The sequence below is a fragment of the Dromiciops gliroides genome, chromosome 1 (assembly GCF_019393635.1).
Source record: "Dromiciops gliroides isolate mDroGli1 chromosome 1, mDroGli1.pri, whole genome shotgun sequence".
Taxonomy (NCBI): domain Eukaryota; kingdom Metazoa; phylum Chordata; class Mammalia; order Microbiotheria; family Microbiotheriidae; genus Dromiciops; species Dromiciops gliroides.
Window position 1 is genome coordinate 45,287,556 of NC_057861.1, and position 26,049 is coordinate 45,313,604.

General features: G+C 46.7%; 2 protein-coding genes across 3 annotated transcripts in view; both read right to left on the minus strand.

Annotated features, from left to right (window-relative positions):
- Positions 1-2,915, minus strand: part of ARHGEF18 (Rho/Rac guanine nucleotide exchange factor 18) — a 76,855-nt gene extending 73,940 nt beyond the window's left edge. The window contains exons 1-3 of one of the 2 annotated variants that reach the window (XM_043964860.1): positions 2,737-2,915; positions 2,259-2,364; positions 1,447-1,600 (exon numbers count right to left, since the gene is read on the minus strand). The gene's annotated coding sequence lies outside the window, so the exon portion shown is untranslated. Of the gene's footprint in view, positions 1-1,446; positions 1,601-2,258; positions 2,365-2,736 lie in introns of those variants that run through there. The other variant, XM_043964861.1, reaches the window with a different exon arrangement.
- A 3,083-nt stretch (positions 2,916-5,998) lies between these two features.
- The window catches only part of LOC122744622 (rho guanine nucleotide exchange factor 18-like), a 32,268-nt gene continuing 12,217 nt past the window's right edge, over positions 5,999-26,049 (minus strand). The window contains exons 3-9 of the mRNA XM_043990186.1: positions 21,687-21,796; positions 18,647-18,987; positions 17,513-17,720; positions 11,693-11,806; positions 8,317-8,373; positions 6,663-6,795; positions 5,999-6,111 (exon numbers count right to left, since the gene is read on the minus strand). Coding sequence (XP_043846121.1) covers positions 5,999-6,111; positions 6,663-6,795; positions 8,317-8,373; positions 11,693-11,806; positions 17,513-17,720; positions 18,647-18,987; positions 21,687-21,796 — 1,076 coding nt within the window. The remainder of the gene's footprint in view (positions 6,112-6,662; positions 6,796-8,316; positions 8,374-11,692; positions 11,807-17,512; positions 17,721-18,646; positions 18,988-21,686; positions 21,797-26,049) is intronic.

A 26,049-nucleotide genomic window follows, 5' to 3' on the forward strand; every position in this document is an offset into this window, starting at 1 on the left:
AGGTATGCCTGGAACACACCCTCTCTTCTACTCCACTTACAGACCTCCCTAATTTCCTTAAAGTCCCACTAAAGCTCTTCTCTTATTGGAAGCCTTTTCCCCAAACCCCTCTTAATTCCAGGGCCTTCTCTCTGTTAATTATTTTCTATTTTTCCTGTAAGTATCCTGCTTTGTATATATTTGTTTGCATTAGATTATAAAATCCTTGAGGGCAGGGACTATCTTTTGCTTCTTTTTGTATCCTCAGCATTTAGCATAGTGCCTGGCACATAGAAAGCACTTAGATAATGTTTATTGATTAATTGAAAACAAAGTAGAAGTATCTACTTCCTTATCTTCCTTCCCCAAATCTCTGGTTCAAAGTTAGATGCTTAACCTGCTTCCCATTTTCGGTCTCTGAGAGAACAAATCTATCCCCTCTAAGAAGGCAGAAGAATAGATTTTTTCAGAATAGCTCCAAGGAAATGGCAGGTATTTGTATTGGTTAAAAAAGAAAGTTCCTTCTCGACTCAGTTTTCTCATCTACAAAATGGGAATGATAATAGCATCTACTTCCCAGGAGGACCAAATGAGAATGAGATAAATGAGGAGGACCAAATGAGATAATATTTTGTAAAGTGCTTAGCACAGTGCCTGGCACATAGTAGGCATTTGATAAGTGCTTATTTTCCTCTTTCCTTCCTCTGCATTTATTCCTGGCCAAATGATTGCCACAGGACAGAAGATCTGACTATACCCTCTCACCCTTCAGCCACTACTCACCCCAGCCCAGTCAGACCTCACAAAGTACTGTATTTGGACTACTGATGCACATATGGTAATCAGTCATTCCTCAGTCCTGTCTGATGCTTCCACACCCCATTTGGGGTTTTCTTGGCAAAGATACTGAGTGGTTTGTCATTTCCTTCTCCAGATTATTTTAGAGATGAGGAAACTGAGGCAAACAGGCCCAGCGTCACCCATCTGAGACCAGATTTGAACTCAGGAAGATGAGTCTTCCTGACCGTGGGCTCTTCACTTTATGCACTATGCCTCTTAACTGCCCAAGGTTATACAGGGAGTAAGTGGCTGATTTGGGATTCAAAGCTGGATCTCTGACTCCTATTCCAGACTTTTCCCACTAAACTCCTATACCTGACATTGAGGCTCATGAAGTCAGCCCTTTAGGCCACAGAATTAGCAAGAAGGAACTCGTTGGAGTCAGGGACGACAGTAAGCCAGAACAGCCAGGCAGTGGTAGAAATGGTGGCCCCCGGGGGTAGAGAGGGAATCAGGCAGGTGGGGAAAGCACAGCCAGACAGGTGAGTGATGGAGAACAATCTGGAGGGGCAGCCAGGTGAGGGAGCAAATGAAGGTTGGGGGAGAGGAGGTGAGCTTGGGGAGCCAGGCAAGGGAGGGTACCAGGCCGGCAGCAAGTCCCATGAAAGGCCAGCTAGCCGTACTCACTCAAGCATTGCAGCCCATTCCGACTGAGCAGGGGTTTGCCACACAGGGAGCAGTTGATGCAGCTGGAGAAAGTCCCTGGCACTAACTGGTGACCATTTACGCCTTTCCATTTTTCCCTCGGCTCTATCTCTTTCTGTTGTTCTTTGTTCTTACCCTGAGAAAGAAGGAAGGGAGGTCTTAGAACTGGTCAAAGGAGCAGAGTGTTAGAGCTGAGCTACCTTAGTTTAACAGATTAAGAACCGAGGGAAGCTGATGGTGCTGCCGATAGAACACTGGCTCTGGACTCAGGAAGGCCTGGGTTCAAATTTAGAAAGGAGCCCTTTAAGTCAGCCCGAGTCATGTACATATCTTATAATTCCATAGCGTATCATAGATCTAGAGACAGAAGGGGACTTGAGAGGCCATTACAGCCCTTTTGTTTACAGATGAAGAAACTGAAGATCAAAGGAGGCCATGACTTGCCAAGGACACAGAGTCGGGCAGAGTCAGGATCTGAATCCAGGTCCCTGGGCTCCTGATCCAGACCTCTTTAATATTTGATCACATTGAGAACAGCCTTAGCAGAATACAGGGCCCTGAGGGGAGAAATGCCCACAGGACAGAAGACACTTAGAGTGCTTTCTGGAAAGGGTAGGGACTGAGCTGGGGGCTGCCCTCAGGGGCAACGGGGTGAGGGTGTGTGAGGACCCCAGAGGTTCCTCACCAATCCCCAGAATCAGAACCTGCACAGCTCGTGCCCAGTTCTGCCAGAGTAATCCCAAGATGACACCCTGTTCCAGCTCCAGTGATGGAGCCAGACTTCCGGCACTCACCTTATCCTTCTGCCAGGAGCCGGTCACGCGACTTCGCAGGGAGCTCAGCCCTTCGCTTCACCTTGGTTCCCTTTCGCTCTTTTCACTCTTCCCATCATCTTCCTTCCTGAAGCAGGAGGCCCAACAGAGCCCAGGTCAGGAATCAGAAAAGCCCAGGAGGCTGAGGCCAGGGAAAGTTGGGTTGCTTCCACCTCTCAGGCCTGTGGCTGGGTCATTTCCTCTACGTTCCAGCTCCTGGGACTGGGGCCTAACAGGCCTAATCTCCCCAAAGCCCATGGCCTATTCCCACTTCCCGGCATCCTTAGTTGGAGCTTCTTGTGATATCAGGCTCATCTCCAGCAACATTCTCCCACAGACCCCCATGCGTGCAAAGCCAGCTGGTGAATCACAGCCATTAGCACTGGCCTCCTCCTGGGGGTCCTTCCCAAACCAGACGCTAGGTTGGTGCCAGATCTCACCCACCCCCTCACATACGCACTCATTGGCCAGGAACTCAAACCAAGTTATGTTCTGCTGGAAACCTGGGGCCATCCCCTAAGTGAGCCCCTTGCTTCTTCCTGTGCAGGTCAAATAGAATAGCCCATCTCAGCACCTTTTAAGGAAAGCCTTAGATTCTACCAGTCTCTGGGTCTGCTGTGGATATCTGCCTCAATAACAAACCAGGGCTCACCTGTCTTCCCTTCTAGATACCCAGAAGTCTTTGCCAGCAGGCCAGATGCCCACATCTTTCCAGGTGTGAAAACCAATTTTTCCCAGGGCCGGGTGGCCCAGAACCTCCTCTACTTCCCCACATGGAAATATTCTGCCTTGACCATTCCTTCCCCTCCCTATGCTGCTCCTGAATCTCAGGACTTGACCACCATGCCTCCGCTGCCTTTTACCCTGGGACTTCCTTCAGTGCCTGGGACCTCCTCTGCCCCTAGAACCCTCTCGCCCTCCAACATCCTCTGCCATCCAGTCCCCTTCTCCCACTGCTGAATTCCTCCCAGGAGCTGCCATTTGGGAAGGAGCCCGGCACGCCAACCTTCCTTCCCCCTCCTGGATCTACTTCTGTCTTACTGGACTTCCACACCATGCTCCCCCGGAGGTACCTTCCCCCCTTGACAGCTCCCTTTTGTGTGTTTTCTCCCATTAGAAGGGGCTGTCTTTTTTTTTTAGCTCAGTGCCCGGCACACATTTAACAGATGTGTATTTGCCTTGCCTTATCTAGCTTCTGATACAGTATCCAGACTGCTAACAACTAATCTCTCTTCACCAGGAAGACTAGCATTGAATTTATAGTCAGAAGACCTGGGTTCAAATCTCAGCTCTGCTACTTTACTACCTATGTGATTTTAAGGGAAGTCGTTCAGCCTTTCTGAGCCTTGACATAAAATGGACTCAGTTGGGCCCGGAGACCTTTAAGGTCCCCTTTGGTTCTGCTAGGATCTTAGGACTCTGGGACACTCCCCTAAAAAGACACCCCCTCCCTCCTTTTTCAAGACCCATTCATTACCTCCTCCTGTTTCCAGCAATCCTAGATTACCTCTAAATTCTCTATCCTCACATTCCAGGAAAGCTCTAATCTCCTGGTCATGAGACTTCCCAGAAGTCCCTGATCTCTTCCCATCTTCTCCCGCTCCCATGCATTTGTTCAGGCTGTGTTCCATGCATGCCGTGGACTCCGTCCTCCTCCCAGCCTGTCCAAGCTCTTCTTCCTTCAAGGCCCAGCTCAGGTACCACCTCCTCCATGAAGCCTTCCCTGATTCCTGCCAGCCTAAATTCTTTTTCTCTCCTCAAATGTTTCCAGAGCCCTTTGTGTCTGGATCTCTCCTTGGTCCCGGTATATTTTCCCTCGGGGCCAGGCTTAACTACACTAAGGGACTTAAGCTCATAGAAGGCATCTCTGTATCCCAAGCACCTAGCACAAAGCCTGGGCATAGAGGTGGCACTTAATAGTTACTGAAATGGACATGGAAAGAACCACAAAAAACATTTAAAAATGAATGTTGTAGGTGTAGGTGGTGCAGTGGATAAAGCATCCGCCCTGGATTCAGGAGGACCTGAGTTCAAATCTGGCCTCAGACACTTTACACTTACTAGCTGTGTGACCCTAGGCAAGTCATTTAACCCTAATTGCCTCACCAAAAAAAAAAAAAAAAGAATGTTGTAAAACTGAACTGGGGCAGCTAGGTGGCACAGTGGATAAAGCACTGGCCCTGGAGTCACGAGGACCTGAGTTCAAATCCGGCCTCAGACACTTTACACTTACTAGCTGTGTGACCCTGGGCAAGTCACTTAACCCCAATTGCCTCACCAAAAAACAAAACAAACAAACAAAAAAAACCCTGAACTAACATGGAAATACATGTATAATCCTACACCAAATGCTCGTCTTCTCACCGTGGGAGGGGGGGAGAGGAGGGAGGGAAGAAGAGAATTTGGAACTCAAAAATTAGAAAAAAAACCCCAAATGTTAAATTGTCTTTATGTATAGAAAAATAAAATATTAAAATTTAAAAACCATAACTAACAAGCATGCTAAAAAGTAAAAAATGTGAGAAGATACTCCTACCCATCCTTTAGCACTAGGGGGAGGTCCACAGATGTTACACATTATACAACTTTTTGAACATTCTTTCTTGTTTTTTGTTTTGTTTTGGTTTTTTTTGTGGGGCAATGGGGGTTAAGTGACTTGCCCAGGGTCACACAGCTAGTAAGTGTTAAGTGTCTGAGGCCAGATTTGAACTCAGGTTCTGCCCGTTTTCTTTCTTTTTCTCTTTAAAAATACTATTTGTTGGGGGCAACTAGGTGGCTCAGTGGATAAAGCACTGGCCTTGGAGTCAGGAGGACCTGAGTTCAAATCCGACCCCAGACACTTAACACTTACTAGGAGTGTGACCCTAGGCAAGTCACTTAACCCTAACTGCCTCACCAAAAAAAAAAAACAAACCACCACCACCAACAAAACTATTTGTTATATGGGATGACCCTATGGGGGAGGGGAGAGTACTGGGGAAATAAATTATGGAGATAGAGAAAAACAACAGAAATCAATAAAAACTTAAAAAAAAATTGTTGAATAGAACTGAATTCTGGTTTTGATATTCTAGAGCCACAGAAAGAACTCTGCATTTAGAGTCAAAGGATCCAGGTTCAAATTCCGGCTCAACTGCTCACTGCCTGTGTGATCCTGGCCATAGGCCTTCACCTCTGTGGTCCTCAGTTTCCTCAACTGTAAAACAAGGGGTCTGGGCCGGATGCAGTCTAAGGTTTTCTCTAGCTCTAAGTCTGCATTCCCTCCAAGGCCTTTCCACATGACCAAATGACTTCAGCCGTGCAGGGAGCAATCTCCCCCTTCCCTGAAATCCAGCAACACTGATCCACCCCCTAGAGCTTAATCTCTGGTTGAACATTACTAATGTTCTTTAATTGCTTTATGTAGGATTAGGGTGACTTACATTACAGTGATTTAGAACTGGAAGGGATTTGAAGACTTGAGGTCATTCCCATTTTGCAGACAGGAAATCTGAGAACTAGAGAAGGAGAGGGACTTGTCCAGGCTCTCACGGTGAGGGTGAGCTGGCCTCACAGCTGGGTTTAGAACCCAGTGATGCTCACTCCCAAATATTGAAGGGGCATGTACTAGGCTTACAGGGGATCCAGAGATGTTGGAGAGTCAGTCCCTGCCCTCAAGGCCCTCCCAGTCTAGTTTGATGACTTGAGACACACCTATAGAGACCCAAATCACATTAGGAGGCTTAATACCAGTAGGTATTAGGAAGACAACTGCCGAGGATGGAGTAATCCTGGGAGGGCTTCATGGAGGAGGTGAGACTGGAGAGCTGAGCTGGACTGTGAAGGATGGGCTGGTCTGAAGGGGAGGAGGAAGAGTGAAGAGGAGATCCCAAGTGGAGCGACTAGCATGAGCCAAAGCGTACAGCGCGTGCCGCGGTGAGCAGTGAGGAGACCAGCCTGGTCTATGCCCCTAGACCTCTGGGCCGGACACAAGTGGGGCTCAGGGAAGATGTGCTGAGCCACTGTTGGGTCAGATGAACAATAAGGTCCCTTGGAGCTTTAACTAGATGATGCTATGTTGTGACTCAGAGACAGAAATCACAGGATGTTAAAGCTGTAAGGGGCCTTGGAATCATCCAGTCCAGTACTCTTATTGTACATATGGGGAAACTGAGGCCCAGAGAGGGGGAGGGGCCTGCCCAGGGGCGCGCACACACACACACACACACACACACACACAGAGTGAACTGGTGGTTGGGCTGAGAAGCTGGGACTTGACCCCCAAGTCTCTTGGCTCCCAAGTCTCTTGGCTCCCAAGTCTCAGCATCCTTTCCATTACATTGTGGTAACCACAGCTCAGAAAGCAAAAAAAGAAAGGTTCTGAGCATGAACTATGGTCAGGGTCACCTCCAAATTCTGAGGGCGTCTCCCTGGAGGAGCCCAGCAGGGCACTAGCCCGAAGTCTGAGGGACTCGAGAATACTTTCATACTCACTCCATGAAACTGCTTGAGCTCCTGAAGGACTTGCTGGACAATCAAGCTAGAGAGAGATACAGAGAGAATAGTACACAGGGTTTATCCCAAGCTGATATGGCTAATATGGGACTTCACATGCATAATTGATATAATATGCTTGCTTTTTTGGCGGGGGAGGGGGGGAGGCAATTGGGTTAAGTGACTTGCCCAGGGGCACTCAGCTAGGAAGTGCCTGAGGTTACACTTGAAATCGGGTCCTCTTGACTTCAGGGGCCGTGGCCTGTCTACTATGCCACCTAGCTGCCCCTGCTTGTCTTTTCAATTGGGGGGAGGGGGGAAGAGAATTTGGATCTCAAAATTTTGTCAAATAAATGTTAAATTAATAATTGTAATTTTTTTTAAAAAGTGACTCTCAGGATCTGAATCTAAGTGTGTTTGGGGTATCAAACAAGTTACATATTGAGGACCTATTTGTGGGTGCTGGAGATACAAAGAAAAAATGAAACACTCCCCATCCTTGGAGAGCTTACATTTATCAGGGATTTACTATACATAAAAATATATGCCAAAATAAATACGAATCTTTTGAGTCCTGACTCTCTGACCCTTTTGGAGTTTTCTTGGCAGAGATACTAGAGTGGTTTGCCATTTCCTTTTCCAGCTCATTTTGCAGATGAAGAAACTAAGGCAAACTGGGTGAAGTGACTTGCCCAGGGTCACCCAGCTAGTAGTGTCTTAGGCTGGAGTTTGAACTTGGGAAGATGAACCTTCCTCATTCCTAGCCTAGTGTACCACCTAGCTTCTGTAAATACAGTGTATTTGTAAATAAATACAAGCTGGAGGGGTGTGGCACCAGCAGCTGGGGGAAGGGATAGAGAAGTCCAGAAAGTCTTTGAGTGAGCTTTGAAGGAAAATGGGGTGGGGTGGGGGTATTCTAGGCTTGGGTGACAGCTTGTACAAAGGCATGAGATGGGTAGCTCAGAGAGCAACGTGTGAGGAATGTATGTCTCAGTCCCTGTGTGTATCTATGTCTTTTGTATTTGGGCTCATGGTCTCTACCCACCTGTGTCCTCAAGGCCTGAAGCCTCGGGTCTCAGGACCAGGGTAGGAAATTTCATTAGGACTGCCCTGGTATCTGACTGACCCTCCCAGGTATCTGTTTATTTAATATTTTTGCATCAATATTCATTAGAGAAATTGGTCTGCAGTTTTCTTTCTCTGTTTTGGCTCTTCCTGGTTTAGGTGTCAGCACCATATTTGACTTAAAAAACAACAACAGAGGGTTAGAGGGATTATCAAGTACAGTTCCCTATTTGATGGGGGATTAAACAAACCAAGGCTGCTTATTGACTGACTGACTGATCAGAGAGGGGAAAGGTCTTACCCAAGACCAAAGACCATATTAGAAAAATAGAGATTGGGCTACTAAGGGCCACTACTCGATATCTGGCTTACTCCCTCGCCACCTCCTTTCTCCCCAACCAATTCATCTTGTTACTTGGGCAGGGCAGTCTACATGGTCAACCTTCTGGTGCCCATCTCTCCCCTTCTTGCCTCTACTACTGTAAAATCAGAGGTACTCACCACATGATCGGGGAGACGTGGTCTTTTTCAGCTCTTTCCAACACAGGGGGTTCAATACCTACATGTACCCCCCCCAAAACGCACACAAAATTAAACACAAAACACAGAGAAATAGATTCAGATCCAAAGATCTAGACCTCCCCACTCTCTGCCCTGTCTGGTGCCAATACTGAATGTTGCTGGTCCCTGGTAAGGTAAGGCATATGGTTGTTTGTGGCCTGACCACCTACTTAGCCCCTCTTGTTGTGGGATGGTAGAAACCAAGTGAGTTCCTTGGGGGCCCGGCCATGAGAAAAGGTGAAATATGAAGCTAAGAGAGAGGGGAAATCAGACGGAGAAACAGGCACGTGGGAAAGGAACCAGGGAACCTGAAGGAAGGAAAGATTCACAGGAGAGGCAGACACAGTCAGAGACAGATGGAATGACAGAGAAAAAGGAAGGGACCCAAAGTGAGCTAGGAGGAGACAAAGAGAGAGCAGGGGAGTTCCCTGATCAACTTGATAAGGGTGGTAAGCCTTTTTTTTTCTTTCTTTTTGGGGGTGTGGAGTGGGGCAATGAGGGTTAAGTGACTTGCTCAGGGTCACACAGCTAGTAAGTGTCAAGTGTCTGATTTGAACTCAGGTCCTCCTGAATCTGGGGCCAGTGCTTTATCTACTGCGCCACCTAGCTGCCCCTGTAAGCTTTTCTTAAAGACTTTTCCCTGTGACTTTCCTATCCAGCAGGGGTTCTTAACTCTTTCTTCTCTGGACCCTATTGACAATCTGGTGAAGCCCATGGATCCTTTTAATGCATAAAATAGAATACGTAAGGATTACAAGGGAAACCAATTACATGGAAATAGAGATGTAACTTTTGTTTCCATTGGAGTTCATTCCTGAGCCCTGCCAACCTCTTGAGGACAGGAAGCTTGGACATTTGACCCTTCCAAGAGAGTAGAGTGACAGAGGGGCCACAACATGGGAGAGACCTGGTAGCAAGGTGGTGCGGTGGAAAGAATGCTAGCCCTGGAGTCAGGAAGACCCTAGTTCAAATCTGACCTCCACACTTAAGATCTGAGTGATCCTGGCAAGTCATCTACTTTTTTTTTTCTTTTTTCTTTATTTCTTTTTTTTCCCCTGAGCAATGAGGGGTTAAGCGACTGGCACAAGGTCATACAGCTAGTGTCAAGTGTCTGAGGCCACATTTGAACTCAGGTCCTAACTGAATCCAGGGCCAGTGTTTTATCCACTTTGTCACCTAGCTGCGCCCTAGTCATTTAACTTCTGTTGGTCTCAGTTTCCTTGTCTGCAAAAATGGGTATAATAATAGCATCCACCTCCCAATGTTGTTGTAAGGAGAAAAATGAGAAAATATTTGCAAGAGCTTTGCAAATCTCAAAGTGCCATATAAATTCTAGCTATTATTATTTTATTATTACCCTCTGTTATAATGAGTCATCTGGATGGTACAAATCCAGTGAGAAAGAAACCTGCTTCCCTACCAGTTCCAAAGTTGTTTTTCTTTTTTCCGTATGGGTAGAGTTTGAGTTTCTCATAAGTTTAGATGCCTCCATAGCATCCTTGAAAATAATAATGAAAATAGGCAGCATGTATATAGCAACTTTAAGGTTTGAAAAACATTTTGTAACACTACTTTTTTAGGGGGGAGGCGGAACAATGGGGGTTAAGTGACTTCCTAGGGTCACACAGCTAGTGAGTATCAAGTGTCTGAGTCTGGATTTGAACACAGGTCCTCCTGAATCCAGGGGGGCCAGTGCTTTATCCACTGTGCCACCTAGCTGCCCCCTGAAAAGCAGTTTGTAAATATCTCAGTTGGGCCTCACAGCAACCCAGGTGCTGTCATTATCCCCATTTTATAGATTAAAAAACCAAGGCTGAGAGAAACTGGGCAGTTCGCTAAGGATCACTTCGCTAGTAAGGCTCTGGGAAGGGATTCCCCTTAGTCTTCTTGATTGTGCCCACTGCCCACCAGGGCTGAATGTCAGAGAATTTCCTCTCTAGCAACCCCAAGGAGTCCAAACTATTATACTATGAGCCTGAAGGAGTTGGGGCCTCATGAAAAGGTGGGACTCATCAGAGAGGGATTGATAGGCTATTCATGGGCTGCTGTGATCATTCTATGTATGTTCCTCATTTTTGTGGAATTGAATTAGGGATGTCTTTCACCTGATTTAAGCATAACTACTTTGAGTATGTGTAAGAGGTCTGAGACCCATATCTGGATGCCTAGAGGTGAGCTATTTTTAGGACACACTGAAGATTTCCTGAAGGGAACTCTGGGTGGGGACAACATGAACCTAAAGAATGAGAATTGGAGCTGTCCCGAGATCAAGTCCAGTCCATGGAAAGCTTGGGTGATGTGCTCATGTTACATACACAAAGAAAGAATCCTGCTCCCCCAAGAAACAAGCACAGAAAAGGAAACAGAGAGCTGTGTATACAGAGAAAGAAACAAGACAGACACACAGACATGTATGCATACATGAACACAAAGGGACAGACAGACAGAGAGACATAGGTGTGAGATACACAGGCAGAGAGAAAGGGAGACAGAGAGGGACAGAAGTAGATAAAAAAAAGCTAAAAGAGTGGAGAAAGAGAGACAGCAGAACCACAGGCTTATGATTTAAAGGTGATTAAAGGTGCCCAGAGTCAGCCACAGTACCAGGGAAGCAGTGGATACCATTGGGCTACTGGGAGATGGGTAGTAGAAGAAAAGGTGATCCCTCTGCCTGTCCCACAAACCCTCAGCCCCTCTACCCCGTCCCTGGAAAGCTGGACCCTGGGTCTGAACAGGAGCACCTGAATGGGATTTCTACCCCAGGCACACATTCCTTCAAGCCCAAACATCTCATATGCCCTCCCCCCAGGCAGCCTGTCTTCCCTGGAAGGACTGAGGAGTGTCCCACCAAGGCAAGGCTGGCTAAATTCTCCTATAGTCTCCTTTGGTAGATAATTTTTTTTTAAAAGGTGAGCCAGGGACTGGTGCTATCAACTCTGGACCAATGCTGGGGGCCTTATTCTTTTTTTTTTTGGTGAGGCATTTGGGGTTAAGTGACTTGCCCAGGGTCACACAGCTAGTAAGTGATAAATGTCTGAGGCTGGATTTGAACTCAGGTCCTCCTGACTCCAGGGCCAGTGCTCTATCCGACGCACTGCACCACTGCTGCCCCTGGGAGCCTTATTCTTACTCTCTGTCAAAGGGGGAAGTCTCTTGAGCTCTCCATCTCTGGTCTTACCCATGGGAAAGGACAGATTACAGCTACTGGTGGGAAGAGGGAAGGAACTTGAGTCAAGGCCACATTGCAGAGAATATCCCGTGAGGCATCCCCACTTGCCCCACCCACCTACCCCACCCAAGGAGTGAAAAAAACTAACCTTGGGCAGCAGGATGGAAATCTCCAGGTTCTCAGAGATTCTTGAGAGAGAAACCATATCATCAGCTTGAGGAACAGACCTTGACCTGAGCCTCTTCCATGAGCTGTCACATTCCTGTAGGGATTAAGGATCTCAGTGAGGAGAATCAGGGGCTGGAAAAAGAATCTCAGGATGGAAAAAGGCCTTTAGGAGAGAGAAACAGCTTAGAGATCAGGCCAGCCCAAACTCTTCCTGTTACGGAGCAGGGAAGAAGGCACTTGCTGCAGGTCTCATAGCTTAGCTGGGCCAGGCTACTTGGAAGAGCTGTTGGGTATCCTTGGGGCAAAGGGGAGCTGCTTCAACAAGGCCCTGTGCTCTCCAAAGACCCCTAACTCACCCGTGGGCTATGGTCTAGAAAAGATGGGGGTCATTTGCAACGTCTCAAAGACATTCCATGACTGGAGGCCTGCCTGGAGAGACCCTGAGGAAGAGGAGCCCAGCCTAACCCAAGCCTACTGAAGGGGTAGGCCCAGAGAAGCTTTTTTTTTTTTTTTTTGCAGGGCAATGAGGGTTAAGTGACTTGCCCAGGGGTCACACAGCTAGTAAGTGTCAAGTGTCTGAGGTCAGATTTGAACTCAGGTCCTCCTGAATCCAAGACCAGTGCTTTATCCATTGCGCCCACCTAGCTGCCCCCCCAGAGAGTTTTTTAGACCTAACCCTAACACCAGCACCCTGGCCAGCATGCCTCCTAACATTAAGGGTGTAAGACAATGTGCTTATGGAATTCTATGGAAAGAAAAGCCCCCTCCCACAGTTAATGTCTCTTCCAATGATGAAATTCTTGATCTTTTATATTTGATATTATATATTCATTTATGTCAATTATAAGTTATTTATGATAGTAATAATTTATAATGACATATGTTGATTAATGTACATTATTGGTTTATAGTATGTTATTTCTATTTCACACTATATTTATTCTATTATAGTTATTAATAAAATTTAAGTATCTGAGAGAGAGAGAGAGAGAGAGAGAGAGAGAGAGAGAGAGAGAGAGAGAGAGAGAGAGAGAGAGGCAGTGTGGTTCAGTGGATAGAGAACCAGCCTATGAGTCAGGGTTCAAGTCTTGTCAATGACTCCTACTGGCTGTGTGACCAAGCAAACCTTCCCCTCCTCAGTGTCCTCAGGTAGTGCTCCCAGATTGAAAATTGGGGGGTTGGGTGGGAAGGTGCTGATATGGCAGAGGGAATTTTCTCACTGGGAGTTACCTACACTAGCCAAATCACAGGTCAGAGGACGCAAATGGGCACCAAGGATTCAGGGGAGATGTAAAGTTGAAATCACTCACATCTCTACTCTCCTGGAGTTCCTAGCTTAGCTTACCCCAGGAGACAATGGTTGGTGGAATCATGGGAGTTATTCAGCCCAAAGATTCATAGCCCATCTCTTGATCACTGGAGAATAAATACAATGTGGTGGGGACCCGAGGAAGCATCCAAGGGGAGGGGGACAGAGGAATCAGAGCCGGAAGGGATGTCAGAATCGACCTCTCGCCCCCCCCCCCCAAGAATCGCAGAATCTCACAGTTGGAAAGGGGATTTGGAGGTCAGCTAGTCAGTCCAACCCAGAACTAAAGAAGGATCCCTCCGCCAACCTGACAAATGACCATCCCTCCTCTGCCTAAAGACCTCCAGTGAGGAGGGAATACAATCCCTTTAGAGGCAGCTCAAGCCACTTCTGGACGGCTCTGATTATTAGAAAGGTTTTCCTTACATGGAGTCAAACTCTGCCTCTCTGTATCTGCTTCCACTTCCTTTCCTCTCCCTGCTTACATCCCGATGCAACCCGGCTTCCAACCTCATCCTTCCACTGAAACGGCTCTTTCCAAAATCACCTGTGATCTCTTAATTGCCAAATCGAACTAACTGCCTCTTCCCCATCCTCATCCGCTTTGATTCCTCTATAGTCCCCGACACTGTCCATCACCCTCGTCTCTTAGTTATCCTCTCCCTTCTGGGTTTTGTGATACTGCTTTCTTTTGGACTTCCCTCATATCTGTCTGACAATTTCATTTTACTTCTTACTAGATTTGCACCCATGCCGTATCCCCTCACTGTGGGCATAAGCCCTCCACCCTCTTCTCTTTCTTCATACCCTACCACTCGGGGGATTTCATCAGCTCCATCTCTATGCAGATGACTCTCACATCTATATATCCAGGCCCCAGTCTCTCTCCTGAACTCCAGTTTCACATCACCATGGATATTTAGAACACAGATATTTTACATGGATTTTTGGAACATCATGCCCAATACTCAAATTCAACATGTCCTAAATTTATTTCTTCTCCTCGCCCCATAGATAGTTACATGGAGATTTATAACACAGATATTCACTTGGATATTTAGAACAGCATGCCCAATACTCAAATTCAACATGACCCAGAGTAATTTTTCCCTTTCCTGCCCCGCCTCCCTGCCAGCCCGCCTCTCTTCTGAACTTCCCTAATTCTAGGAGGGCATCACCATCCTTCAAGTCACATAGGATCGAAATCTCAGTGAGAGGAAAATGAGAGTTAGAGGAGAGGAAGTGATTCATCTTTGACCCCTCACTTCCACTCACCCTGTAGATCTAAGCATTGAATCTCCATAACACCTCTTACATCCATTCTTTTCTTTCCACTCTGTTGGCCGCCAATTAAGGCCTTCATTGCCTCTCACCAGGACTATTGCAAAAGTCTCCTACTTGGTCTCCCTTTCTCAAGTCTCTCTCCATGTCACTCCAACCTTCACAATATCTCAGTGATTTCCCTAAAGTAAATCCAGTGGGTCCCTATTACCTCTAGGATCAAATATAAACTCTGTCTGAGCATCTCAAGCCCCTCATGGATTGGCCCCTTTCTACCTTTCCAGTCTTTTTTTTTTTTTTGGTGGGGCAATGAGGGTTAAGTGACTTGCCCAGGGTCACACAGCTAGTAAGTGTCAAGTGTCTGAGGCCAGATTTGAACTCAGGTCTTCCCAAATCCAGGGCAGGTGCTCTATCCACTGCCCTACCTAGCTGCTCCTGACCCTCTTTTCTTACCTCTGTCCACAGAATTTCTGAACTGGAAGGGGACACAGAGGCCACCTCATCCAACCAGCACCTGAACAAGACTCCTCTGTTACCCTCCAAAGCAGTCCACACCACTTCGGAATAGAACTGTTAGGAAACTCTTCTTCCCATCACATCTAAATTTACCTCTTTGCAAATGTCTGCTCCTAGTTCAGCCCTATGGGACAGAAGAAGATACTTGAAGAAAGCTCTCCTATCTACCGTAAACTTTTTCTCTTCTAGGCTAAATGGTTCCAGATGAATCAATGGATCCTTCTCTGGCTTGTTCTCTAGTCCTCCCGCCATCTTGGATGTCTTCCAGTTTGCCAATGTCCTTTCGCCAATATAGAGTCCACAAGTGGAAAACACATATCAGATGGGGTCTGAGCGGGGCAGGAGATGATGAGACTAATGTCACCATTTCTCTGCACCAGTCAGAGACTGGGCTCCAGCATCTCCATTTTTCCCAAATTGGAGTTTGGGCAAATGTTAGAAGGATCATGGGTGTGAATATGGCCCCCAAGCCTCCATCAGTTCAACTGAATATATTTCTACTAATTCTTGCTTGTGTGTCCAGCCTCCTGTGGGGGGGACAAGTGGGGACAAATAAAGTTTAGAACGATAGGGTTTAGAGCTAGAGGGGACCTTTGGAATCATCTACTTCAACCTTCTCATCATACAGCCAAGAAAAATGGAGCAAGCCCAGAAAGATTAAGGGACTTGTTGAAAGTCACTCAGATAATAATAATAATAAGAAGAAGAAGAAGAAGAAGAAGAAGAAGAGGAAGAAGAGAAGGAAAGAAGAAAGAAGTATATAGGCTTGAAGGTTTGCAAAGCACTTTATATGATAGTACCTATATAATACATTATGATGTTCCATACCAATAATATGTGATTATTGATTATTTATATTATATTATATATAATTTGATCCTCTTGACAACTCTGGGTGATAGGTGCTATTATTATCCCCATTATATAGATTAGAAAAAGGAGGCTGAGGGAGGTTAAGATAACTTGCCCTGAGTCACACGGCTAGTGAGTGTCTGAGGGAGGGTTTAAACTTGGATTCCTGTATTCTGTTCACTTCTCCTCATAGCTATAAATATTACAAACAGGATTTGAACCCAAGACATCTATATAACTGCAAGTCTAGCGTTCTTTCTAGTATATCTCACTATACCATTATGTGGTAATGTTGGAAGAATCCTGGGCTTGGAATCCAGAAAACCTGGGTTCGAGTCCTGACTCAGACATTAACTAGCTGTGTGCCTTTGGGCAAATCACCTAACCTTTCTGAGTCTCATTTTCCTCATCTGTGAAATGGGAACAATACATATACCATCAACAGAATTATAGAGAATAATAGCTGTTATACTAACAGGTAACATTTACAAAGCATTTCAAGGTTTGTAAAGTGCTTTATAAATTTTATCTCATTGGATCCTTACAACAACCCTGTGAGGTGGGTACTATAATTATCCCCACTTTTACAGATGAATAAACTGAGGCAAAGAGAGGTTAAGTGACTTGTCCAGGGTCACACAAATAGTAAGTGTCTGAGGCCAGATTGATCTCCCCTGACTCCTGGCCAGTTCTCTCAATCATAGTCTAGTTTCATTGTCAAATATCACAAATGTTAGAATCTAATGATCATCAATAGCCCATTTCCTGGGAATGGAGGTATTTCCTTGGGTCTCACAGTCTGCTTCTACAAAGAACATAGCAGCCGAAGGGGGGCAGATTGAGAAGGGCAGAATGAGGCTGAGATCCGAAAAAAATGTTCTTGAATCTTAATTAAGGCTGTAGAGGGATTTTCCTTCTATCGAATTCAATGAAACAAATGTTTATTAATTGGTTACTATCATATTGGAGGGGGTCAGCTAGGTGGCGCAGTGGAGTCAGGAGGACTTGAGTTCAAATCCAGTCTCAGATATTTGACACTTACTAGCTGTATGACCTTGGACAAGTCACTTAACCCCAATTGCCTCACCAAAAAAAAAAAAAAAAGGGCCCATGAGGTCAAAACTTATCATACTGGAGGCATTGTGTCGGTGTTGGAAATGGAAAGAAAAAGCAATATTAACAGTTCCTACCCTCAACAAGCTTCCATTCCACTGGAGTGAAGAGAAAACAAGCACATGGAGGAATAAAGACATGATAATTTGAGGTTGGAGAGACAAGGGGAAGAGATGGGGATGGGATTTATGGGGGAGGGGTGGTACTTGAGCTGGGCTGACAAGATAGCTAGTGATTTTATAGGGCACAGGAGAGGAGGGAGGACTTCCTGGCTAGAATCTAGAGTTGTAAAAAGGAGTAATAGGAAATAAGCCTGGTTCTACCATGTTATGGAAATGCTTCTTTTATTTCTTTAGTTAAAAAATTTTTTTTAAATGCCAGGAGAGAAAGGAGAAAATCCTATTGTGGAGGGCTTTCAATGCCATGCTTTTTTGTTTTGTTTTGTTTTGTTTGTTATTTATACCTTGAGGCAATAGGGAGCCACTGCAGGTTTTTGAGAAGGGCTTGGCTAGACCAAGGTACTACAAGGTCTAGCCTCAGACTGCAATAAGCAGCACATCCCGACTTTGCAGCTTGCCTCTGGATTTTTTTTTTTTTTTTTGGTGAGGCAATTGGGGTTAAGTGACTTACCCAGGGTCACACAGCTAGTTGCAGCTTGCCTCTGCACACAGAACCAGGAAGGTCTTTCCACAGTATACTGGCTCACCTGTCCACTATATGCCCACTTACCTGCTGTTCCACTGTGTCACTCCTTGCCTCTTCCACTGATATGTAGGGCAGCTCAAGTGAGGCTCTCCCCTTGATGGCTGCTCGGTGACCAGTCCTCTCTGCCCAGGCCTGCAAGCCTCCTCCAGGCAGATTCAAGGAGTGACTGGCAAATGTTCTGGGCAAACTCCGCTCCTCATCACTGCCCATGTCAGAGATGTCAAGGCTGAGTCTAGTGGGGAGAAGGCAGTGAGTTCTGGTGGGTCATGGACACCCTCCCCTACTCTGCATTTGCACAGCCAACAACCTCAAAGATAGAACTAGGGATTTTGGTACCTGGGGCAGGCATCACAAACCATATACCCAGGACAAGTAGAAGGAAGTTCACACTTGGTCAAAGATGGAGGAGTTGGGGGAAGAAGGGAGGACACTGCCCATGGACTCAGTACCCTTTAGGAAATGAACACAGTTTATCCCAGAGAAGAATATGCCGCCATCTCTGCCCCTCTTTTGGCCCTGCCATGGGACCATTTGCCTAAGTTTAGGGTCAGAAACACGGCCAGGGCCCAGCCAGCTCAAGGATTTGGGGTCAAGGTTTCTGTTGCCTCTTTGGAGAGACTGTATAATTAAGGAGAGTGAGGAGGAAGTCGTGAGAGAGAAAACACGTCCAATAGTGGACAGAGGTCTGGGCTTCCCTCCACCCTACCATCTGGGTGGTCTGCTTCAAGGCAAGTTAGGCCTCAGACCATCATGAGACATTGAGATAGAGAGGAAGGAAAAAGGGGAGAGAAAGGGAGGGGAGGGGAGGAAAGGGAAGGGGAGAAGAAGGAAGGGAAGGGGGAGAGGAGGGTAAGGAAGGGGAGGAGGAAGGGAGGAGATTGGGAGGGAGCAAGGGTGAGGAAGGAAAAAGGGAGAGAAGAAGAGAGAATGAAGGAGGGGAGAAGAGAGAAGGGAGAGCGGCAGATGAGAAGAGGGGAGAAGAAAAGAAAGGGAAAAATGAGAAGAGAGGGAATAGGGGAGACAGGAGGAAGGAATGAATGAGTGGGATTATGTGGTCCAGGTGCTCTGAGTCTCCTCCCCTTCCAGGTGGCAGTGCCTGAGCTCCTGATGAAGGCTCCTTTCCTCCCCCCCCCCCCCCCCCCCTTAGTGATATTTGACCTCCTTTCGTCTAAGGGAGACAGAGGCCTCTCCCAGCTGTGTCTCCGAGATGTGGTCACGGAACGGGCCAACATGGGAAAGGGCTCAGCTCCTTGGTCCCCAGGGCGGAGGCCGTGGGGGCTCTGAAGGAAGTAGCCGGGCTCCAGGAGTTGTGGGACTACAAGTTCCCCGGGCAGCTTCTCCTGTGACCGGGAGGCCGGAGGGACCCATGATGTCATCTCCACAGACGGGACATAGCCCAGGTCCCTGTAGTATTCTGTGCCTTGGAGAGCCACGTCTATTGAGAGGAGGTCCTCGGTACTGCTATGAGCCTCTTCCAGCTCTGGCACAGGACAAACCTCCTGCCAGAGAAAGAGCAGAGCCGTCACAAAACCGGCTGAGGCCCTGGCACCACCCCTGCCCCCCAATCCCTGCAGCGGCCCCCACCCCGGCCATTCCAAACCCTGGTCTTGATCAGGGAGCAGCGCTGGCTTCTAGGATTTGCAAGAGGCGTGTCCTTCACCTGAGGCACCATAGCACTGGTGGACATGGGACTTGGACTTTGGAAGACCCCAGTTCAAATCCTACCTTGGACACTTTCTACCTATTTGACCCGAGCAAGTCTCTGTGGGTAGCTGGGTATAGTAGATAGAGCATCCAGTTTGAAGGAACTCAGGAAGACATGAGTACAAATCCAGCTTCAGATATTAGCTGTGTGACCCCGGTCAAGTCTCATAGCCTTTGTCTACTTATTTTCTTTATCCATAAAAGGAGGATAATAATAGTGCCTACCTCCCAGATTTGTGAAAGAAAATGGATGTATAGCTCAGTGCACATCTTAAAGTTCCGATAGAAATTAACAGCACTAATTTAAATAAATATAAGAATAACAAATATAAGAATATATAAATATGCTTATAACAAATATAATAATACTAAATATAAGAATACATAAAGAAATATAAGAATAACAGATATATGAATAAGAATAATATAATATATAAGAAATATAAGAATAAGAATAAATACAATTAATATTTATTAAAAGTAATAATGACTATAAATAGCTCCCACAGGTTCCTTGGATCATAGATTTAGAATTGGAAAGAACCTTTGAGGTCATCTAGTCCAAGCCCATCATTTTATAGATGAGGAAACTGAAGCAAACAGGGTGAAGTGACTTGCCCAAGGTCACACAGCTACTAAGTGTCTGAGGCCAGATTTGAACTCAGGTTGTCTTGTATGCATATTACCTAGTACCTTTATGTATTTATGTCAGCTTGGCATGTGTATTAGGCTTAAACAAGATGATATATGTACAACACTGTGCAGACTTTTAAGTGACAAATAGGAGCCATTACTACAGATGCACAAACACGTACATATGAATGCATGTGTGGGCATGTTTGCATATCACAAACATGCAGACACACATACATGTTCACAGGTATGAATTTATGTGAGTGTGCATGTGGAGGGGGCCTGTGCATACACACATGCATTTGCATGTGCTAGGATTGTTGTGTGTGGGTTTGTGAGGTCTGGGTGTCTGTTTGCATCTGGGCATCTATCTGTCTGTGCATCCATGCAAAGCTGTTATTTTTGCTGCCAGAAGCTGGAGCAATTTCCTGGTTTCCCAAATCCTCTCAACTCCTCTGGTTTTCATTTTCTTGGAAACATAAACATGTCAGGACACTGTGAACTCCTCTGCTGGAGGCCAGCAGAGCTTTGGCAGGAACAGGCCCAGGTTCCCTCCCCCCCTCCCCCACTCCCCTAGTCTGGGCTGCATCAGCCACAGACTACAGAACCTGGAGCACACATCTCAGCCCAGGGCAGAGCTCAGAGCCCAGAGCTCATAACCAGCATCCGGCTCGCACTTGGAGCTCAAGTCCTCCAACCTCGCTTAGCCTCTAATTTTCCCAAAGGAAGGGGTCTTGGTACAGAATAGTGGACTGAGTTCTACACTGGGAGGCAGAAGACTTGGGTTCTAATCCCAGCTCTCCTACAGACTTGCTTGAAATTCTGCTCGTTTCCTTGGGGGTGGACACTGTCTCACTTTCCCATTTGTTCCCTCAGATCACCCACAATACCTGGCATTCTGTCTCCCATTTCTAGGCATTTTCTCTGACCATCCACTTGCCTGGGATGTTCTCGCTCCTCATCTCTGCCTCCTGGTTCCCTTCATGTCTCAGCTAAAATTTCACCCTCTGCATGAATCTTTCCCCTCATCCTCCTCAATGGGAGCGCCTTCCCGCTCAGCCCTCCCTCGCTGAAATCTGATTCAGTGCTTAATAAATGGGTGTCGACTTGACTGATGAGGCACTTATTATATCTTTATTGATTGAATGAATAATAGTTTAACTAACAACTTGTTGATTTGTCCTGTGACCCTAGGGACATCCCTGTCTCTTCCTTGGCCTTTGTTTCTACCATTTGCAAAATAAGAAGTTGGATTCAGTGGTCTCTACTGTCCTCCTCAACGCTGGGAGACTGCAATTGTCCAGAATGGTGCAAGCTATTTGAAGGTAAGAACTATTGTCTTTGTATACCCTGCACCTAGCAAGATGCATGGCACTTGGTGGGTGCCTGGTAAACTCTCATTGCATTAAATCAAATGGATTCACTAGTTTCGTCCTGCCTGAAGGCCCGGCCCCCAAAGACCCACGTCAGTCCTAGGGCACTGTCTAGGTCCAGAGGAGGCCAAACACTGGTGAGCAGCAGTGACTTATGGGTTAGTCCTGTTGGAGAGAGAGCCTGGGGCAGTCCCAGGAGCAAGCCCTTTCCCCCACCCTCAGCCATCTTCCTCTGACTCTCCTGGTCCCCACCAAGCCCCCAGCCTATCCACTATCCATCCTGTTAGCCCCCAGCCCCTCCAGGTCCTTTCCAGGCCTGCCACCCCCTGGCTTCTGCAGCTGTTCTCTAACCCTTCAGAGCCTCTGCCTAATTCTGGATCTCTCCGGACTCAAAGCTCTTCTCAATTCCCCCAGTGCCTTTTTCCTGATTCCCCCCAGACCCCAAAGCCATCAACATCTCAGGCCCCCCAGTCTCCCCAGGCACTTGCCTGTTCCTCAGCCATGGCAGAGAAGAGGGCATGACTGCCGGCTTTTAGGGACACCGGGAGGGAATGGGGGCTGCCATCCGAGGGTGGGTCACAGGCCTTGCACTCAGAGCCTGTGGAGAGAGAGAAACAGGAGATGTCAGTATAGGAAGGAACCTGAGAGGCTGCAGGGTATGGTCTGAGGACTCTTTTCAGTTCTAAATCAGTGATTCTCCTGCCCCCTCTGCCTCTGTGCATCGACACATTGTTCCCCAGGCCTAGAATACACTTTCTCCTGTCTTCTCTTCAAGGCCCAGCTCAGGTCCTGCTTCCTCCAGGATGCCCTCCTTCCTTACTGGCCTACAATCTCTTTTGATTATTTCCCACCAGCTCCATTCTTTTGGTATCAAAGTTATTTGTGTATTTATTTTTCTTCCTTTCCCTGCTCCCAGTCAGTGGTCAGCTCAGAACTACAGAATCACAGGGCTGGATGGGACCTCAGAAGACCTCTAATCCAGTCTATACCTAAGCAGAAATCTCTCTCAATCTCTCTCTCTCTCTCTCTCTCTCTTTTTTTTTTTTGGCAGGGCAATGAGGGTTAAGTGACTTGCCCAGGGTCACACAGCTAGTAAGTGTCAAGTGTCTGAGGTTGATTTGAACTCAGGTCCTCCTGAATCCAGGCTGGTGCTTTATCCACTGTGTCACCCAGCTGCCTCTCTTCTACAACAACCCAGATGAAAAGGTCATCCCATTTCTGCCTCAGACTTTCAGTGATGGGGAACTCTGTACCTCCAGATGGGACCCATTCTGGTTCTGGAGAGTTCTAATCTCTCTCTTTTTAATCTAGATGAAGTCTCCCTTCTCCTGATTGTGCCCCTGGAGCCAAGAACAAATTTGATCCTTCTTTCACATCGAGCTTCTCCTGGGTCTTCCCTTTTCTAAGAATCTTCCGTTCCCCGAGAACAGGGGCTGTTGTCTCTTTCTTTCTTTCCCAGAGTGTCCAGTATACATGAAGTTTGAGCTAACTGGTGTTTCTCACAGCCTTTCCCTTCTATTCCTACACATCTCCCCCTGTTTCGGCTCACAGGCCACAGACAGAAATAGAGAGGAGTGGGTTTGGGGGGAAAGATAATGAGTTCTATTTTGGGGATAGCTAGGTGGTACAGTGGATAGAGCGTCAGGTCTGGAGTCAGGAAGACCTGAGTTCAAATCCAGTCTTAAACACTTACTAGCTGGGTGGCCCTGAGCAAATCACATAACCTCTGTCTGCCCCAATCTCCTCATCTGTAAAATGAGCTCGGAGGAAGAAATGGCAAAGTATCTTTGCCAAGGAAACCCCAAGTGAAGTTTCAGAGATTCATAGACAACTGAGATGATTGAACAACATTTTGGGCATATGTTGAACTTGAAATACCTAAGGGCTCTGTAGGTGAAGACATCAAATAGGCAGCTAGATATGAAAGACCAAAGCGCAAGAGAAAGATGTGTGAAGGCTGACTCTGTAGATTCGGGAGTCATCTGGATAGAGATGGATTCTGAAGCCACGTTGGGCAGAGGATACCACCAATAGGGAGTATGGGAAGAGAGATGGGCAAAGTGTTTAGAACCTCATGTATACTCACAATTAGTGAGTGGCGATGTGGGCACTGTTATTTCCAAAGAGATTGAGAAGAGTAATCAGACAGATAGGTAGGAAGAGAACCAGCAGAGAAAGAAGTGTCACCAAAAACCCAGAGAGGAGAGGACATTTAGGAAGAAGGGGGAGTCACTGGTGTTAGATCCTACTGGAAGGTCGAGAAGGGCAAGGGCAACTAAGAAGAGACCACTGGCTTTAGCGATAAAGAGATCATTCGTTGGCAACATTAAAAAGACAAAAAACCTTTAAAGACTTAAGAACATTCTCAACAACACAATGATCCAAGACAATTCCAAAGGACTATCCATGAAACATACTATCCACCTCCAAAGAAAGAACTCATATTGACGGAACATAGACTGAAGCATGATATTTTTCATTTTCTTTCTTTTATTCAAGTTTGTGTGTGTGTGTGTGTGTGTATGTGTGTGTGTGTGTGTGTGTGTGTGTGTGTGTGTGTATGTGAGGCAATTGGGGTTAAGTGACTTGCCCAGGGTCACACAGCCAGTAAGTGTTAAGTGTCTGAGGCTGGATTTGAACTCAGGTCCTCCTAACTCCAGAGCCAGTGCTCTATCCACTGCACCACCTAGCTGCCCCTATTCAAGTTTTCTTATACAAAATGACTACAGTCATGTTTTACATAATTGCACCTAGAGCTGATTGCTTACTGCCTCAGGAAGGGGGGAGATGAGGGAGGGAAGGAGGAATAAAAATTGGAACCCCAAACTAGAAATAAAAATGTTTATTACTTTAAAAAATAGCCACTTAATAAATATTTGTTTAATTGGAAAAAAAATACTTTAAAACTCTGATGAAAGTGATGATAAACATGAGATGAAAAATGCTGCCCACCTCCTGCCAGAGAGGTGATGGACTGAAAATGCAAAACGAGACATACAATTTTGGTCATGGTCAATGTCTGTTTGTTTTGCTGGACTATGTGTATTAGTTATGATGGTTTTGCTTTTCTTCATTTTATTGTTCAATGGGGAGAGGGTTGGGAGGGAGAAATAATAAATGATTGTAAAAAAAATTAATTAAATTTTAAAAGAGATCGTTGGTTACTTTAGAGAAGGCAATAACAAATATGTAGTGGTCCTAATCAGCACCAAAATGTTATTTCTTGGGAGGTATGGACCAATTAGAGACTTAAAGAAAACTGGAGATGGGAATGATCCCAGATTTCCAATAAAGGTTTTTGGGTTTTTTTGCCTCGGGCATTCTTCAACAGCCTTTACTTGATGCAGGGCTCTCCCACACCTTGAGTCCACAGCATCCTGTGGTCATGGAGGTCAGAGGAGGAGAGATTGGGACTACAATCCAGGGTTAAACCTGTGGTCTCAAACCTCTGAGTTGGGGAGCAGGAGCAGAGTCTATCAGTTTTACTGTGTTCCCAGACTTGAACTCAGTCCCAACTGATTTCTGAATCCTGACCTCAGATTCAAACCCAGCCCCTTGTTTTCTCTGCCAGTCAGAGGCATCTCTTTTCTGGCCCTAGTGAAGATATCCTGAGGCAGAAGGAGAGGGAGACAAAGAAAAAAGACAAAATGGGGGGGAGGGGAGGAAGAGAAGAGACAGATGGAGGGAAAATGAGAGAAGACAGAGCCAAAGGAGAGATGAACTCTGGGGAAGGAGAGGGAAAAACGGAAAGAAAGAAACTTCAGACAGGGGACAGAGCTTGAGACTGGACTCTGCAGTTAAGGAAAGGGAGGAGCCAGGATGTCCCCAGGGCAGGACCATGGAGAGAGGCCACTGTCCCTGGCCAGCCCAGCCCAGAAAGTACCACGAAAGGATACAGAGTTCACCCTTTGGGACTTCACCGTCAGCCCTAACCTAACCCCCATATATGGTGCCCCAGAATCCTAAGCCCAGCTAGCTCTGGAGGGCTGAGCAGAGCCTCCATCAGGGGCCGCTGCCTCCCCCTCTTCAGCACGCCCCCTCCCAGCTAACAGCATCATAATAATGCCTGCAAACAATTTACAATTTGCTTTATAGACGTTTCCTCATTTAATTCTCCCCAAATCTAGGAGAAGTGAGAAGGAGGCAGGGCCAGGATTATTATCTCCATTTTGCAGAAGAATAAACTTGGGCCCAGGGAGCGATCTTGCCCAGCCCAAGACACAGACGGGTCAGTGACAGAGCCAGTATTTGAAGCCAGGTGCCCTGCCTCCCAGCCCAGGGCGCTTTCCACCCTAAAGGCAAACTGGGTATAGCATGTCCCATTAGAGATCACTCTCTGAGCTGGGCCCTGAGAACCACTGCCAGACCCTTGGGAGGGAGGGAGACTGATCTTTCTCAGCGATTCCTTGAACTCAATTGGAGGGGGAAGGAGGGCTTCAAGTTAGCCTCAGTGGGAGCTATTAAGGCCAAGGACCCAGGGGAGCAGAGTGCTCCGGGGTTGTTCCACAGTTGGGCGAATGGGAACATGGGGTGGGGGGTGGGAGGAAGCAGATGGAGGCTGGAGAGAAAAAGAAACAACTATTTGGATACCCGGTCAACTTTGGTCCCTGCCTCATTGTCCCCAAAACAGACTCTGAGTTTTCCCCATTTCCCATTTGGCTCCCTCAGCTTCACAGAGACATTCCTCGTGTCTTCCTCCTCCTTTTCCTCCTCCATCTCCTTCATGAAGCCACACTCCCACTCCACCACGCTCTCCGAAAGTCCAGGGAGCCCTGCCACCCCACGCAGGCTTCCTTCACCCTAACCTCCACAGCACACTTGCAGCTGGAAACCATAAATGGGTATCGTGAG